This window comes from Orcinus orca, chromosome 16, assembly GCF_937001465.1.
Source record: "Orcinus orca chromosome 16, mOrcOrc1.1, whole genome shotgun sequence".
Lineage (NCBI taxonomy): Eukaryota > Metazoa > Chordata > Mammalia > Artiodactyla > Delphinidae > Orcinus > Orcinus orca.
In genome coordinates, this window is record NC_064574.1 from 72,234,951 (window position 1) to 72,252,280 (window position 17,330).

At 50.8% G+C, this 17,330-nt stretch overlaps 2 protein-coding genes across 10 annotated transcripts; one reads left to right on the forward strand and one right to left on the reverse strand.

The window, feature by feature from the left end:
• Positions 1–702: 702 nt before the first annotated feature.
• On the forward strand, positions 703–12,818 carry PHKG2 (phosphorylase kinase catalytic subunit gamma 2). 4 transcript variants are annotated; one of them, XM_049699510.1, is made up of 10 exons: positions 703–888; positions 1,293–1,405; positions 7,882–8,153; positions 8,409–8,463; positions 9,492–9,557; positions 9,641–9,804; positions 11,615–11,705; positions 11,801–11,954; positions 12,027–12,152; positions 12,251–12,818. In XM_049699510.1, the coding sequence occupies exons 2-10, from the start codon at positions 1,311–1,313 to the stop codon at positions 12,542–12,544; spliced, it is 1,317 nt and encodes a 438-aa protein (XP_049555467.1). In that variant the 5' UTR covers positions 703–888; positions 1,293–1,310; the 3' UTR covers positions 12,545–12,818. The 4 variants fall into 4 exon arrangements, with proteins under 4 accessions (XP_049555467.1, XP_012388147.1, XP_033282085.1 ...); XM_012532693.3 differs by having other exon boundaries at positions 7,978–8,153; XM_033426194.2 differs by having other exon boundaries at positions 834–961.
• A 64-nt stretch (positions 12,819–12,882) lies between these two features.
• CFAP119 (cilia and flagella associated protein 119) lies at positions 12,883–17,289 on the reverse strand. 6 transcript variants are annotated; one of them, XR_007472225.1, is made up of 9 exons: positions 16,773–17,289; positions 16,409–16,440; positions 15,761–15,826; positions 15,419–15,588; positions 14,811–14,881; positions 14,359–14,626; positions 14,197–14,286; positions 13,714–14,065; positions 12,883–13,102 (listed from the first exon to the last, which is right to left on the reverse strand). XR_007472225.1 is itself a non-coding variant. In XM_004268701.4 (9 exons), exons 1-9 carry the CDS (start codon positions 16,974–16,976, stop codon positions 12,927–12,929), a joined length of 996 nt encoding a protein of 331 aa, XP_004268749.1. In that variant the 5' UTR covers positions 16,977–17,287; the 3' UTR covers positions 12,883–12,926. The 6 variants fall into 6 exon arrangements, 4 of the variants coding, with proteins under 4 accessions (XP_004268749.1, XP_033282090.1, XP_033282091.1 ...); XM_004268701.4 differs by lacking the exon at positions 13,714–14,065 and having other exon boundaries at positions 14,359–14,428; positions 14,510–14,626; positions 16,773–17,287; XR_007472224.1 differs by having other exon boundaries at positions 14,197–14,626; positions 16,773–17,286.
• Positions 17,290–17,330: the final 41 nt, after the last annotated feature.

The window sequence follows — 17,330 nt, forward strand, 5'->3', positions numbered from 1 at the left end:
CATTTCTAAGATAGAAGATTAAATGAATTCATTCTCTGCCTCCTGGAACACAACCTCCACAAGGGCAGGGACCTTATTTTTTTTCATTGCTATTAGTCTAACTCTTAGACGCTCAACAAATATTTGTTGAATGAGTAAGTGAATGCCAGGGTTGAGCTGTGCACTGAGAATATTTATGAAGTGAGTCGCTCCTGGCAGAATCTCATAAACTGGTAGGCTTCGAACAAAGTGTGATATTCCCCAAGGCTTTCGGGAGGTGGTAGTGGAAGACTGGGAAAATGTATAACCCCAGATGGTGAGCACTAGGGCTTTGGAGGTATTCAAGAGTCGGAGCAGCCACAGGACGACAAAGCCTCTTCTGCCTGACGGGCCGTGGCTCGTACAAGTTCGTACCAAGTAGCCAAGTTGAGGTCCAAGCTGCATGCTCTGCCCCTCAAAGCAGGCGCTTTGGACTAGGCTGCTAATATTTTTAAAAGCCGAATTGAGATAGGGATTCTGAGAGACTGAGGGGACCATGCCCAAGTCCGGGAGTCGAAGGCGCAGCGAGTCCCGCGTCCCAGGTACCCGGAGGTCACACTTACCGGTAAATCTAACTTCCGGGTCCCGTTCCAGGCCTCCAGCCCCACTGGTCAATAAGCTCCGCCCCCTGCTGGCCCCAGCAGATGCCGTGCCCTGATTGGCCGTATCTGAAGCCCCGCCCTAGCGTCGCAACCTCAGGTAACTCCGAGCTCCAACTCCCGCGCCAGCCTCGGGACTCTCGGCTTCTTATTGGACTACCAGTTTCCAATCGGAAGGGTTTTTGAACCTCAGTCTTCGGGTGGCGCTGGCCATTGGCGGACAGAATGGGGGCGGGGCCTGAGGTCGTCGCCGGCACTGCCTGTGGATAAGGTAAGGGACTAGAGGCGAACCCGGCGACAAGGAGGCATCGCGTCGACTCTGACTTCTCTCCCCGCCCCCGCGGGTGAGCCCGCGCGAGACCCCGCGCCCTCTCCCAGCGCCCGCCCAAGTGCGCCTGCGCAGCAACAGCCACCAGCCCGACTGCCCCTTCCCCTCTTCCTCCGCACCTTTTCCCTTCCTCTCCCCCGCCCCCCTCCCTGCCTTGCCATCCCGTCCCGACCCCTAAGGCCCTTTCGTGGGGTCTCCCTAGTCCCTGTCCTTCCCCCACCCCGTCCCCATCCCACAGGATCCTGGCTCCCCAGCCGCAAGGGCTGCGCCTCTGCGAGCCGCGATGTTCGTCTTCTCAGAGCCTGTGGGCCTCCCTGCCTTCACTGCCCTCCGTTTCCTCCACACAGGCCCCCACCTACTTCAAAATGACGCTAGACGTGGGGCCGGAGGATGAGCTGCCCGACTGGGCTGCGGCCAAGGAGTTTTACCAGAAGTACGACCCTAAGGACGTCATTGGCAGGTGAGCCCACGGCAGGGAAACAGAGGTCCAGAGAGGTCAGGTCCTAGCCAGGGTACACAGTTCCCTCTGAGGGCTGAAGAGTTCTAAATGAGAAGGGTCAGTGGTGAGTGGAGGAACATTTGGTGACTAGACTCTTACTCTGGGTCAACCCCCATTTTTTCACGAATTCATTCATTTATGTGTTCAACAAACATAATTCAAGCACCTACTGGGTGCCAGACACAAAGATAAACATGGGGAGTGTAGAAGAGATGTTTATGCCTTGGAGGTACTCCCAAGTGATGTGACTGAAGGAGACACATGAACATATAAAAAGTATCAGGCTGTGTAAAAAGTGCTGCTGGGTCTCAGAAAACCACATCTTCCCAGAAGTGGTGATATTTGGGTCTTGAAGGATGAGTAGGAGTTCAGCACACACCAAATAGAAGGAAGCCGTCACCTGTAGAGGCAGTGGCCGATACATTTATTCATCAAGGTTTCCTAAGCATGTACAATGTGCTGGGTGCACTGTGCTAGGCACTGGAGATGTAAGACCCACACCTTAACATCTTACAAGATTTCTGTTCTCCTGGAGTTTATGTTCCAGTGGTAGAGAGAGACAATAGACACGAAAACAAGTTAAAGTTCATTGTAAGTGCTAGGGAGAAAATAAATAGGGTGGAACAAGAGTAATTAATGGAGCTGAGACTTGGACGATGAGAATGAACAGGTCATGAGCTGAGGCAGGATATATTCCGGGCAGAGGGAACTGCCGTGTTCAAAGGCTCAGCATAGGAAAGGGCCTATTCAAGCAACAGACAGAAGATCATAGTGACTAGAATGTTGTAAGAGTGGGAAAAGGTGGAGGAAATTAAGTTGGAGAGGTAAATAGAGGTTGGATTATGTAGAGCCTTGGGCCAGGATAAGGAATTTTTTAAAAAATAAATTTATTTATTTATTTATTATTTATTTTTGGCTGTGTTGGGTCTTCGTTGCTGCCTCGGGCTTTTCTCTAGTTGCGGCGAGTGGGGGCTACTCTTCGTTGCGGTGCACGGGCTTCTCATCGCGGTGGCTTCCCTTGTTGCGGAGCACAGGCTATAGGCACCTGGGCTTCAGTAGTTGTGGCTTGTGGGCTCTAGAGCGCAGGCTCAGTAGTTGTGGTGCACGGGCCCAGTTGCTCCACGGCATGTGGGGTCTTCCTGGACCAGGGCTCGAACCTGTGTCCCCTGCATTGGCAGGCGGATTCTTAACCACTGCGCTACCAGTGAAGTTCCAGGAATTTTTTTTTTAAGATTTTTTTTGATGCGGACCATCTTTAAATTGTTTACTGATTGTTACAATATTGCTTCTGTTTTATGTTTTGGTTTTTTGGCCGCAAGGCACGTGGGATCCTAGCTCCCCAGGGATCGAACCCGCACCCCCTGCATTGGAAGGCAAAGTCTTAACCACTGGACTGCCAGGGAATTCCCTAGGGTAAGGAATGTAAAGTTTACTCTGGTGATACTGGTGGTTTCCAGTAGGGTAGTAATATGGTCTGATTTACATTTCTGTGATTTGGGGCCTAGGAACTTAACCTTTCTATGCCCCAAAGTGTCTCCATTGTAAATGAGAGAATTAAAAAAAGAGCCTACCTTGTAGGTTGCTGTGAGGACAGAAAGAGTTAATATGGTACTCTTAGGACACATCCTGGCACATGGTGAGTGCTTAATACAGGTGTGTTGCTACATTTAAAAAAGATCATTCTGGCTCTTATGTGGAGAGTAGATAGGAGAGGGGCAAGAATGGAAGCATAGAGACCAGCTAGGAAGCTATTGATTCATTCAGGCTAGAGATGGTGATGGTTTAGAATAGAGTGGTAGTGGTAGAGATGGAGAGAAGTGGATAATTTAGGTGATGGCTTGAAGGGAGACTTGATACAATTTCCTGAAGGATTGGATATGGACCACAAGGGAAAGGGAAGAAAACAAGAATAAATTCTAAGGTTTGGATTTGAGTGCTTGAGTACCATTTACTGAAATGAAGAAGACTGGGGAAGATCAGTCTGGAGGGAGGTGTGAGCAAGTCAAGAGTTCCACCAACTGGAGCTGTCCAGTGGGCATGTGAGTCTGGAACTCAAGCAAGAGCGCTGGGCTAGAGCTGTTAACTTGGGAGGCATCAGCATATAGATAGTAGTTGGCAAGAGAAATGTGAAGTAGTGAAAGAGACCTAGGCTCAGACTGTGGGGCATGTCACCATTAAAGAGTTAGAGAAGGAGGAGCCAGCAAGGGAAACTATAGAGATGCCATCTGTGAGTTAGAAAGAAAAACACAAGAGTATGTTTGGGACTTCCCTGGTGTTTAGTGGTTAAGAATCTCCCTGCCAGTGCAGGGGACATGGGTTCAATCCCTGGTCCAGGAAGATCCCATATGCCACAGAGCAATGAAGCCCGTGCGCCACAACTACTGAGCCTGCATTCTAGAGCCCGTGAGCCACAACTGCTGAGCCCACATGCCACAACTACTGAAGCCCGTGTGCCTAGAGCCCGTGCTCCACAACAAGAGAAGGCACGGCAGTGAAAAGCCCGCGCACCGCAACGAAGAGTAGCCCCCCCCCCCCTCCGCTTGCTGCAACTAGAGAAAGCCCGCGCGCAGCAACGAAGACCCAATGCAGCCAAAACTAAATTAATAAATTATTTTTTTTAAAAACCCACCAACTTTAAAAAAAAGGAAGAGTATGTTTCTGGAAGGTTGGCATGGTCTGCTGTGACACATGCTGCTGAGGCCAGGAAATCCAATGGTGGTGTGACCGTTAGATTTGTTCAGACTCCTTTTAGATAGCACATGGAGATGTCAAAAAGGTTGTTGGAATCAGGAATTCTGGAGAGAAATCAAGGCTTGAGACAGCGTAGCAGGAAGCATTTGCACATAGTTGGTATTTAAAGCCCCTGGGGGGAATTCCCTGCGGTCTAGTGGTTAGGACTCTGTGCTTCCACTGAAGGGGGCATGGATTTGATCCCTGGTCAGGGGACTAAGATCCCACATGCCGCGCATGGCGTGACCAAAATTAAAAAAAACAAAACAAAACTCCTGGGTCTGGTTGGAGGTCACAGGGAAGAGAGAATATTGGGAAAAGAAGAGAGCTGAGATCCAAGTCCTGAGATGCTACAAGGTTTCAGGACCAGGTGAGGGAAGATGCACTGAGGCTAGGAAGAGCCCTTAGGTAAAAACAGTGGTTCCACTGCCAAGGGCACAGAAGGACCAGTTTTGAAGAAGGCAGATCAGAGAGTAGGGTCCTTATCATTTCATTCCAAGATTACTGTGGTAGCATCATCCCTCGTCTCTCTCTTCTACCTTTTCCCTCTTGTTTTTCCTGCACACTCTAACTAAATTACTTTTTCCAGAGTACCAATTTCAGACCTGAAGCTTTAAAAGAGCTTGACACATTCTGGAAATTGGTGACAAGTTATAAGTCATGAAACAAAGGTTGAAGAGCAGGGTTATAGCCAGGGATGAGGCTGAAAAGAGACTAAGAAGTTCGTGAAGGCCTTGAGTGACAGATGAAGGAATTTGGATTTGATTTTTATCTTGTAATTAATAGGGAGGCAGTATGGAAAGAAAACAAGAATTTTGAATGCATTCCACAGGTAACTGTAAGGTTGAAAGTATTAGGTATCATTTAAAAAGAGGACAGTTGCTTTAGGGGTACTGCTGAGGAATGAGGGGACACAGAACTTAGTAAAGAATTTAAACAGGGAAGTTTTTAAGCAGTGAATGACACGATTGGGGCTGTTTTAAGAAGCTAGTTCTCAAAGCAGTGTGGCAGATGGGTGGCAGTGGTTGAGATTAGCAGCAGGGAGATCAGTTAGGAGGCCATTGTGGTGGTGGGGTTGGAGTACTAGGAAACAGATTTGAGAGATAATACAGGATGGGCTGGACTGGTTGGATGTTGTAGATTGTGAAGGAGAGGGCGACGCCAAGAATGGCACCAGGGTTTCTAGTTTGGGAGTCGGATTGAATGGCATTGCTATTAACTGAGATCAGGAATTGAGGAGCTAGTGTTGGGAAGATGAAGTGTTCAGTGGTCATGATGACAGTGAGAGGTCTCTAGGACCCTTGGGAAGCAATTTATTCAGTAAGATGTGTTGGCCTGACATCTAGGGGAGTTCCCTGGTGGCCTAGTGGTTAGGTTTCCGGGCTTTCACTGCCATGGTCCGAGTTCAATCCCTGGTCGAGGAACTGAGATCTCGCAAGCTGTGTGGTGCAGCCAAAAATAAAAAAAAAAAAAAAGGCAGGGGGGGTGGGGTAGACATCTCGGCATGAATGTTGAAGTCGTGGAGGTGGATAAGATTACTGAGAGTGTATATAGCCTGAGAACAGGGCCAAGGATGGGATCCTGGGGAAGTCTTAACATTTAAGGGGTGGGCAGAGAACAAGGTACTGGGGTGCATCAGTAGGAAGAGTTTGGACTTTGCGTCTGAACACCCAGGTTTCCCATGTAGATAGTCATGACACATAGTAGGAAGGCTTAATTAAAAGGGAATGCTCCTACAGGTAGGGGCTTCCCTGGTGGCGCAGTGGTTGAGAATCCACCTGCCAATGCAGGGGACATGGGTTCGAGCCCTGGTCCGGGAAGATCCCATGTGCCAAGGAGCAACTAAGCCCATGCGCCACAACTACTGAGCCTGCTCTCTAGAGCCCGCGAGCCACAGCTACTGAAGCCCGCCTGCCTAGAGCCCATGCTCCGCAACAAGAGAAGCTACTGCGGTGAGAAGCCCGCGCACCGCAATGAAGAGTAGCCCCCGCTCACCTCAACTAGAGAACTTCGCGCATAGCAACGAAGACCCAATGCAGCCAAAAAAAAAAAAAAAAAAAGAATAAATAAATTAATTAAGAAAAGAAAAAAAGGGGAATGCTCCTACAGTTAACATGCTATAGGATACCAGGGAAGGGAGTGGTCCCTCCCTCCTGGAGAATAAACAAAGAATTGGTAGACGCAGCATTCATTTTGGGCCTTAAAGCGGGGATTCTTTGCTTTATGGCTTCAAAGGATCTTTGACCACCCCCGCCGCCCTGAAATAATAAAAATGTTGGATATATGTGGCAGAGGTCTCCAGCTTTCCACAAATTCTCAGAGGTTCATTAAAAGATGAGTAATAATTAGACCAGGGACCTCGAACTCAGGTGCCCTTAGTAGTTGGGCAGAAAATGAAAACTGTGAAGTGGCCAAGAGTAAAAGAGTAGGAAGTGGTGGGCTTCCCTGGTGGCGCAGTGGTTGAGAGTCCGCCTGCCGATGCAGGGGACGCGGGTTCGTGCCCCAGTCTGAGAAGATCCCACATGCCGCGGAGCAGCTGGGCCCGTGAGCCATGGCCGCTGAGCCTGCGCGTCCGCGTCCGGAGCCTATGCTCCACAACGGGAGAGGCCACAACAGTGAGAGGCCCGCGTACTGCAAAAAAAAAAAAAAAAGAGTAGGAAGTGGTGAGCATTGTGGCAGCTGGAGCGTTCTTGTTCCAGCTAAGATATGTGAATTCAGATTTGTAAATAACAATGCACTGACCACAGTGTAATATATCTGTGGGCTGTGTTTGCCTGGAGGGTCAATGGTTTGCATCCACTGATTGAACCAGAGATGTGGATGACAGGCATTTCCAGCAAAAGGAGTTATATAAAGGCAAGGAGGCCCTGGGAGCACGGCAGTGAGGTTATGTGAATGGCATCCAGGGAACCAGCATGCGAAATGTGGTATGAGGTCAGATCCTGGAGAGATTTTCACCTTAGCCTGAAATACTTGTAGGGTCACACGGAGTTGGTGACAGAGCCAAGCAAGGAAATCCCTGTCTAGGACTTTGTCTTTTTTTCGGCCGTGCCATGCGGCTTGTGTAATCTTAGTTCCCCGACCAGGGATCGAACCCGAGCCCTCTGCAGTGGAAGAGTGGAGTCCTAACCACTGGACCACATGGAATTCCCTAGGACTTTGTCTTTACAAAGCCAAATGGGCTTTCCTCTCTCTACCTCATTAACGCCTTTCAGCATCCCTTCAAGATATTGTTGGCTACGTTTCAGAGCAGGTGAAGTGGAAGCCCAGAGACCTTATGTCAGTGGGTCACTTGGAGGTTAATTAGTGACAGATTTGGGGCCTAAACCAAGATCTCCTACTTCTCAACTTTGGTCTTCTGGTCAGTGGCCCAGTATTTATTTGGAGCCTCCTTCGCTTGAGGTATTGTAGGGGAACTTTGGGATTTAGATGGGGTAACCGTGGAAGTGGGTAAAATCTGGAGGAAGCCTTCCCACTTTCTCCTTGTGGGGTTCTAGGGCAAGGGGCAGGTTCTGGGGCCCAGTGCCTAGGCTCACCCATGGAGGGAGTGGCAGAGACTGGAACCCAGGACCCCTGCCTGCCTGCCTTATGAGCTTTGTGTTGCACATTGCTGGATACCCAGGTTGCTTGCTGATGCTGCTGTGAAGCTCCTGCAGGCCAGGGTGAGCTCCTTGGGAGTTCACCCTGTTGTCTAAATGGGTTTCCAGAGTCTGGCGTAGTGGGTGTGAGGCTGCCAAGGCCCTACTCTGCATGGAAATGAGAGAGCAGGAGGCCCTGACTTGCGCGTTGTCTGACTCTGGCAGAGGAGTGAGCTCTGTAGTCCGCCGTTGCGTTCATCGAGTTACTGGCCGGGAGTTTGCGGTGAAGATCATGGAGGTGACAGCTGAGCGGCTGAGTCCTGAGCAGCTGGAGGAGGTGCGAGAAGCCACGCGGCGAGAGACACACATCCTTCGCCAGGTCGCCGGCCACCCCCACATCAGTGAGGCTGCATTCCCTGCTCCTGTTAGCCCTGCCCACAGCCCACTTCCCCCAGCACTGCCTCCATGCCTCTGCTCCCTTAGTCCTGGCTCCGCTGCACCTCAAAGTGTGGCCAGCCTTTGGGTCCCTACTGCCTCCTTTGGTTCTCCTTCCTTCCCAGTAACAGCCCACTGCTGCCTCAGGGTGGAAAAGGCCCTTTAATGTGCATCTGCTCCTTTCCATCTCTGTCTCTCTGCCTTTCTGCCTCTTTCCCCAGTCACTCTCATCGATTCCTACGAGTCTTCTAGCTTCATGTTCCTGGTGTTTGACCTGTGAGTATCTCCCAGCCCCAATCAAGAAGCCTCCTCCTCACCTCCATGCATGGCCACAGCCTTACAGCACAGTGGGCTGAAGACCACCCTGCTCACACCTTCCTCTCCTCCCGCTCAGACCTGCCTGCCAGCTCAGGGCTCTGGCCCTTCTCCTAGGTGCCCAGATTGAGGCAAGTTCTTCAAGAGTCATAGTAACCAGCTAAGTACAAAGGGTCTTCATGAGACCCTGTTTTAGGAGGAGAGTGTTTATTCGTGAGCTGACCACATGTAAATAGACTCTCCCTCACCAGTCTCCCAGTGTTTAACACCCTCCACTGGAGTCTCTGTCTGCCCATCAGTTCTTTTTCTGGTCGGTCTAAAGCTGAATGTCAGATATTATACAGTGCTATAATGCAAACCAGTTGCAAAGGTACTTCAAAAGAGAATGGTTTGGATACCAGATGTTTAAGAGAGGCCCTTGGAAGAAATTTACAAAGTCTTCAGACAAGAAATGACCCTCTGCAAAAGTCGAGGGGAAGTGGGAAGTGTCTGTTACACCACATGCAACTTTGCAGAACCTGGTGTGTGCTTTATTTCAAGGATTGATGCAGAGTTGCAATTATAACCTCAGTTTTAAAAGACAAGATAAAATAAGCAAAATTCAAAGTAAAGTCCCATTCAACTTTCTTGCTACTATTAACTGGAAAATTTTGATCCGTGGTCTAAATAGATTCACTTCAGAAGGCGTTTTGTGAGTGTATTCTCAGATAACACAGACTTCCTGTAAATGATTATTATCATAAGGCACTTATTCTTGCTAAAATAGCCCCCTTGTGGCACAGTGCAGATATTTCGACGGCCAACCCATTGGGCCAAAGTGCCCCTGACACCCGGTTCACTCTTGGAGTGCTCTGTCTCGAGACCCTTTCATTTGTCTACAGAGGGATCTCTTTACTGGCCTCTTCCGTGGTATTTTCTGTGAGCACTGGCTTCTTTTCTCAGCCGCCACTGTGAGGTGCGCCTATCTCCCAACCCCTCCTATCCCTTAGGATGCGGAAGGGAGAGCTGTTTGACTATCTCACAGAGAAGGTGGCCCTCTCAGAAAAGGAAACCAGGTAATGGGTGAGCCTGCAACCCCTGGGATGAGCAGGGGGTGGGGCGGGACAGGGAGAAGCAAAGGAGACTGTGCCTCCCTCAGGTCCATCATGAGGTCTCTGCTGGAAGCAGTGAGCTTTCTCCACGCCAACAACATTGTACACCGAGACCTGAAGCCTGAGAATATTCTCCTAGATGACAATATGCAGATCCGACTGTCAGATTTTGGGTTCTCCTGCCACTTGGAACCTGACGAGAAGCTTCGAGGTGAGGGGACCTGGTACCCTGAGAGGCTTGGGAGGGAAAGAGGCTCAGGCCTGGGGCTGGTTGGCTGGGTCTGAGAACTGGGTCCCAAGTACCAAGGAAAGGAAGGTCAGTGAGCACTTGCCAGGTCCCCACTGGGTGCAGAGCCTCGTGTGCAAATCAGTGTGGGCTTCCTGACCTGGAGGCAGACAAGTGAGCAGATCATGGCACGCAGCAGGCAAGGGGCCATGCCAGGAAGCCAGGAAGGAGTACCTGATTCAGCTGTAGGGACCCACAGAGGAAGGGGCTCGGACCTCGGCCTGGGGAGGCTGGGCTTGTCACATGAGGAAAAAGAGGGGGCGAGGGATAGCAGGGCTCAGCTGTGCCTTTGGGGTCTGGCAGAGGCAGGTCCACAGTGTGCTGCTTAGGTGCTGTGAGGAGCCTGGTGTGGCGCGACAGCCCTTCTCACCTCGTGCCCACACATTTGTTGTGAAAACCATTTCTAGTGCAAGTGGAAAACTAAACAAAGTTCAACTGTGAGACTCCTCAGAGCCTTTAATATACTACTTCCTCTCCTTCAGTGGCTCTGCATTGGACTTACTAATAGCTAACATTCACTGGGCACTTATTGTGAGTAAGGCACCACGCTGAGTCTACATGGCTTATTTCTCTAGATCCTCTCAACAGCTCTGAAATAGTATTTGTGTCTCTATTTTATAAGTGGGCTTAATGAGGTGAGGTGACTTGCCCAAGGTCACATAGGTGTGATTTGAACTTGGGCAGTATGACTCCAGAGTTCATGGTCTTAATCTGTGGACTTACACATCTTCCAGATGCTGTGCTTTGTGTCCCTTTGGGCTGCCACATACACTTCCCTATTCTGCATCATTTTTGCCCCTGCCCACTCCAGCCTCTCCCTTGGCTTGGATAATTCAGCTTTTACTTTAAAGTTCTATGTCAGGTTAGAGCCCTTGGTTTTTGCTCTTATATCTCCCCCACTTCATGATACATGTCTTACTCTGTTATTTGTTTGCTTTCTGGTAGGTGGTGAGCTTGGTAAGGGCACATCAAATTCGCCACTGTGTCTAGTGTGGTGCTTGGCACATGGTAGGCGTTCAGTAAATAGTTTGACTTGGAATGAATTTCCCCAGAGAAATTCAGTTTCTCAATTCAGGCCTATTAAGATCTCTTCGAAGTGTGCCATGGATCACAGTTTGGAAATTGCTGAGATGGAAGACTTGGTGCCAGAAGAAACTAAAAATACAGGCTTAGATCAAGTCATGGAGGGCTCTGTGCTGTAGGAGTCTAGACTTGATCCTGAGGCCATGATGGGAAGCCAGGGAAGGGTTTTAAACAAACAATTTACCCAGAATGTGCCTTAAGAAATCCCATATTCCTACTCATTCCCCTTGGTTGAGTGGTGGTTCCACTAACTGCAGTAGAGATTATAGGAGGAGGAATAGATTTGGGCAGAAAGGAATGCAGAAAAGATTTAAGTTTTGTTTTCTATGTGTGTATATATGTAAAAACGTGGTAAAAAGTTGTGTGAGGATTGGGTTGGCTGGAGGGTTGGGGGAGGCAAGTGATACAGTTGGATAGCACCTTTAAGTCAATCTAAAAATCGGGTTTTCCCAGGAAGGCCACCAGGAGCCTTGGTGGGTCCTTGAATTGTTCAGCAGGGCTAGGGTCTAATACCGAGACTTCGCAGAAGGCAGGCAGGAGCAGAATGGGAACACGTGGGGCTCTGGTGGTGTTGAGGCTCCAGCAGAGGTCTGGTGTTAAGGGTCCTTGAGGGGGCTGTGACATCCCATCAATCTCAGGCCTCTCTCCCCAGAGTTGTGTGGGACTCCAGGGTATCTAGCACCAGAGATCCTTAAGTGCTCCATGGATGAAACCCACCCAGGCTACGGCAAGGAGGTCGATCTGTGAGTTTCTGGTCTCCCCCTTCCCTCCTCCTTTGTGTAATGTCCTTCAACACATTCGCTCACCTAGTCCTCCCTGACTGTGGTCTCTTTCTCAGCTGGGCCTGTGGGGTGATCTTGTTCACACTCCTGGCTGGCTCGCCACCATTCTGGCACCGACGCCAGATCCTGATGTTACGCATGATCATGGAGGGCCAGTACCAGTTTAGTTCACCTGAGTGGGATGACCGTTCTGACACTGTGAAAGACCTGGTGAGCTGGGGCCATGAGAGGGCAAGGAGGGAGGCCCAAGAGCTGCCCTTCATGCTCTGGCATTTCCCGTAGATCTCGAGGCTGCTGCAGGTAGATCCTGAGGAGCGCCTGACAGCTGAGCAAGCCCTACAGCACCCATTCTTTGAGCGCTGTGAAGGCAGCCAACCCTGGAACCTCAGCCCCCGCCAGCGGTTCCGGGTAAGCCTGAGAGTGTCCGGGTGTGGGCCTGCTCCTCTGTCCCATGATTTTTCTTTTGGTGGATGTGCCCGTGGAGCTCACACTGCCCCCTTTCCCAGGTGGCAGTGTGGACAGTGCTGGCTGCTGGACGGGTGGCCTTAAGCACCCACCGTGTACGGCCGCTGACCAAGAGTGCACTGTTGAGGGACCCTTATGCGCTGCGGCCAGTGCGGCGCCTCATTGACAGCTGTGCCTTCCGGCTCTATGGACACTGGGTGAAGAAGGGTGAGCAGCAGAACCGGGCAGCCCTCTTCCAGCACCGGCCCCCAGGGCCTTTATCCATGATGGGCCCTGAAGAGGAGGGGGACTCAGCTACTATCACTGAAGATGAGGCCATGATGGTGCTGGGCTAGTACTTCAGCCCTGAGGAATCCCAGGAAGCAGAACTCTCCAGGAGGAGGATTTTTTATCATTCCAGCCCCTCTGGGCTATGGCCTCAGGCCCCCATGCCTGGGCAGGCCCGCCACTGATCAAAGTATCATAGAGACCAGCCCTGTACACCTACCCACACTGGCCAGGGCTTTGAGATCAGAGCTGAAGAGGAAGAGAGCCACCCAGAGTGCCATGCCTGGCCTTATCCATGCTGCCTGTGCCACGTATGCAATAAAATCTGCTACACGCCAGGGAGAGCCAGCGTCCTGTGTCTGGTGCAGGGAAGCCCAGAAGGTGCTCAGGATGGGGGCAGGGTAGGGCCACTTTGGTCCAGGTCTTTATTGGGGAAGAGGGTGGGGGTCACTAGGTCTTGTTCTTGCCTTTGCCTGGAGGTAGCTGGAGGGGCTGCTCGAGTGCGGTCAGCTTGCTGCTGAGCCTTTCCTCACTGGCCTTGAGCCGTTCCTCCACCAGTTGTTGGAGCTGCTCCAGTTCCTTGTTCATCTGGGTCTTGATGTAGGCCCGGAGGATGGAGACCTGGCCTGCAGGGGCAGGGAAGAAGGGACATGTCAGAAGAGATGCCGTCTGGGGCTGAGGGATTGCCCCTAGCCATGCAAACACAACCTTCCAGGGTGCCCCTGGGAGCTACACTAGTGGCGGTGTTGCTTCAATTCAGAAAATGTCAGCCAGCCCTTCTGTGAGAGAAATATGGGCAGAGTGGCTGTGCTGCTGCATTTTCTGGATTGCTACTTAGTAGCCTTGTGACCTTAGGCAGGTGACTTAACCTTTCCATGCCTCAGTTTCCTCTGTGTAAAATGCAGATAGTGATAGCACCTAGCAACTAGGATTGAGAGAGGATTAAATGGGTTAATAGATGTAAAATGTGGGAATTCCCTGGCAGTCCAGTGGTTACAACTCCACAATTCCACTGCAGGGGGCATGGGTTCGATTCCTGGTCAGGGAGCTAAGATCCTGCAAGCCACATGGCACAGACAAAAAAAAAAAAAAAAGGTCTATATATATATATATATATATATATATATATATATATATGCTTAAAATGGGGCCTGCCTGGCACATAGTGTTGTCAAATGTGTGCTGGCTATTATTGTCATTGGGTTGGTTTTTTTTTTCCTAATATTTATTTATTTACTTTTGGCTGTGTTGGGTCTCCATTGCCGTGCATGGGCTTTCTTTAGTTGTGGCGAGTGGGGGTACTCTTCCTTGTGGCACGCGGATTTCTCATTGTGGTGGCTTCTCTTGTTGTGGAGCACAGGCTCTAGGCACGCGGGCTTCAGTAGTTGTGGCTCACAGGCTTAGTTGCTCCACGACATGTGGGATCTTCCCGGACCAGGGCTTGAACCCGTGTCCCTTGCATTGGCAGGTGGATTCTTAACCACTGCACCGCCAGGGAAGCCCTATTGTCATTGGTTTTATAATCCTTTTCTAGGACTCCTGCCTCACCCCCAGCAGCTGTGCTTTTATCTGTTTGCCATCTTGGACTTCTGCATAAGGAATCATTTGGAGAAAGGACACCATGACTAAAACAAAAATTCTGAAGTCCTGATATGGTCTAAACCTTTCATTTCACACCTGCCCAAAGTCACAGGGAACCCTAACCCCTCCAGGTCCTCACTTGGCTCTGGCTCTGGCTGGACCACTGTTTCCGGTTCCTCCTCATCTGGGGTGAGTGCCTGCTCCTCCACCTCTTCGCCCTCTTCTTTCTCTGCAAGCCAGAAGGCAGGAGGAGGCTTCAGCCCCAGCCCAGTCCAGCCCTCGCCCCGGCATTCTCCCTTACCCGTCTCATCCTTTGGCCAGAGCTTGGGTGCCTGTAGCCCCATGTAAGTCAAAGATAGATCCAGCCGCACCTGGAAAGAGGGAGGAAGACGTCTGCACTGAGGGAAAGGGGGGAGATGAGGGGTGGCCTCTTGTAGCCCATGGCCCAGTACCTGGGGTGTGAAGACATATTTGTAGAGCTTGAAGTGGCGGAAGTAGGTGTTGACCACATAATCTGCCAGGGCCAGCAGCTGTTCCTCCTTAAAGAGGTTGATACTGAAGGGGGGCCGCTGTGGGGATGATTGGGAGTTAGAGGACTGACCACCTCCTGAAGCCCTCACCTTTTCTCCAAGTGCCCAGCAATCCAGGAGCAGGAAGAGCCCACTGTGGCCTTCAGAGGAAGATGAGAGTCATGTGTGTAAGAGAGGGTGGGAGGCTGGGCTAGACCTTATCTGGGGGGAGAGTGAAACTGACCCTGATTCCGTGGCAAAAAAGAACACTGGTGAAGTAGCGGTAACATTCCTCCACGTTGCCCAAGGGGGTTGCTGGGAGGGAAGGCAAGATGTGACAGTGAGTACTCTCCCTGATAATCATTCATTTTAGTCACTCAACAGCTACTTATTGAGCATGAGCTTTAGAAGTAGAAAGATATAGGCAACAAATATTGAGTACCCACTATGCACTGTTCTGGGCACTGAACCAGACAAGTTCCTGCCCTTAAGAAGCGTATTTTCTAGTGGAAGTGACAGACAATAAACCAAGAAATACATAGTTTAGCTCTCGTTAAACATTCTGTAGAAAATTAGTTCCAGGAGTAAAGCAAGAGCTGTTTTATTGAGCACTGTGCATATATCTACATCTATTATATATAATATTTCTCAGAACAGTTTCATAACAGTGCTGTAGCCTTATTATAGATAAGGAAATAGAGGATTTCAAAGGTGAAATAACGGGTGTGATACTGCTGCTAGTGATGACAGAACAAAGATTTCAGGTGCTAATCCTGCTTTTACTTCCCCTGGTCACTTATGCCAGCCTTCTCCTCTCCCCTGGACTCACAGCCTTCGGGGGCCTTCTCTTACCAATACAGGCCTTGTGAAGATCTTGGAGCAGGGCACAAGCCGTTGATGTCTGCTCCAGGGAGAAGCCTTGTTGGCGGCAGAAGATGAGTGCATGGGAGAAGAGGTCCAGGGTGATGGCGTCCCGCAGGCTCTGCGCAGGAGAGCCTAGTCCCAACAGCTCGGCCAGCACCCTTGGGAGGGAGAGAGGAAGGAATGAGTGACAACCGGAGCCTCTCTTCACCGCCCCACACTAGTGTACAACAGGCTTTGGAGCCAGGCATTCCTCATGCCTTCCCAGCCCATCCACCTCCCAGCCTTCCCCAAGAGCTAGCTCTTATTCCCCTCCCTGCTCCCCTTGCATACTCCCTCATCTCCTCAACATTGGCTGTCTTCTCCAGCCTGTGCATGGAATGGATGTCCAGGTACTTCCTGTCATAGGAAAAGAGGGGAAAAGGTGTTGGTGGCCATTATGCATTACCCTCATAACAGGGCTATGATGGCTAGAGCACTGGACTGGGAACCAAGAGACCTGAGTTAGAGGTTTGGCCCTTCCACTGAATTGCTGTGTAACCTTAGGCAGGTCACTTCTCTCTCTGGGCCTCACTTTCTCCATCTGTAAATAGAGGGTATGGCCAAAATGAACTCTTATGATCCTCTTCATTTCTAAAGCGTAGGGTTAGGAAACTTGAGTTCTGGTCTCTGCCACTCCCTACCGTATAACTGGGCAAGTCTCCCTCTGTGAACCTCAGTGTCCCCATTTGTACAATGCTCCGTAGAGGCACTGATACTACATTTACATTCTCAGTCTTTGGCTCCCCTCTTCTCACACTCTCTTTGGACTGGGGCAGCAGGAGACCTGACTTAGTCATCTCGGGTAATTGCATCTCTGGGCCTCAGTCTCCTCATCTGTAAAATGAGGATACCGTCGCTGTTTGACAGGATTGTGGGGAAGCCCTAAAGGAGTAATACAAGTGTGAAGGGTAACTTTCCCCCAAAGCTCTTCACACTCACCATATGCAGATCCGGGGCTGGGGCAGTGGCGGCTGCAGAGAGAAAGCGCATTGGGAAAGGCAGAGCTGTGTTGTTCATGGCCCCTAGTTCTTGAGCCGTTGCGAATCTCTAGCGGGCCTAAGAACGCGCTAACTTGCCTTCTCATCTTAAAGACTAGCTACGAGCAATGCTGGCGGGCTGGGCTTCAGCGACCCCTAAGTACTATTCATGAGCATATTAACAAGGGGGGGTCACACACCCCCGTCTCTTCACCAAGGCAGCCCGGGAAACGTCTTGAACGTTAGAAAGCATAACGACGGGTGGCGCCCTGCTGGGGAGCCCTTTTATAAACATTCATGAGCGGACGACTCTGTCCAGTCCTCACCGGGAACAAGTCGGCTGCAGGATCCGCATCCGCATTCACCGAAGCCACGGTTCCCGACTCGGTATGCACACCTGTTCCCATCCGCGTGGCCGATTCATCCAATGACCTGAGGTCTTTCTTGGGTTCTCTCCGCAGTTCGTAGTGCTGTTCAAGCTCCGATTGCATTTTCAGTCCCTGGAATTGGCTGGACTTCCGGCGGATCATCTTGTCGCTCCTCTGTGCCGCGGGGCACCACAGGTTCTGTCCTGCCTCGGTTCTGGGACAGCCGGTTCTCCGGCAGAGGCTGCCAAGGCCTGGCCCTCTATCGACGCTTCAGCCAATCTACGCTGCAGAGAGGCCCGGTGCAGCCAATCCGCTGGGGGCGTCTTCCTCCGTCTCAACGGTGACCGTTGCTAAGGGGGTTCTTGGAGCAAGAGAGAAAGTGTACGGCGCTCGCCAATCAGTGAGAAGAGAATGCGCGTGCGTAATAAGCCGCAAGGCCCGCCCCCGTGCCCTCGCTTCAAAGTTGCTATTCTGAGGCAGGCGATGTCATTAGGACTGGAGAGTGGAAGTGTGTTG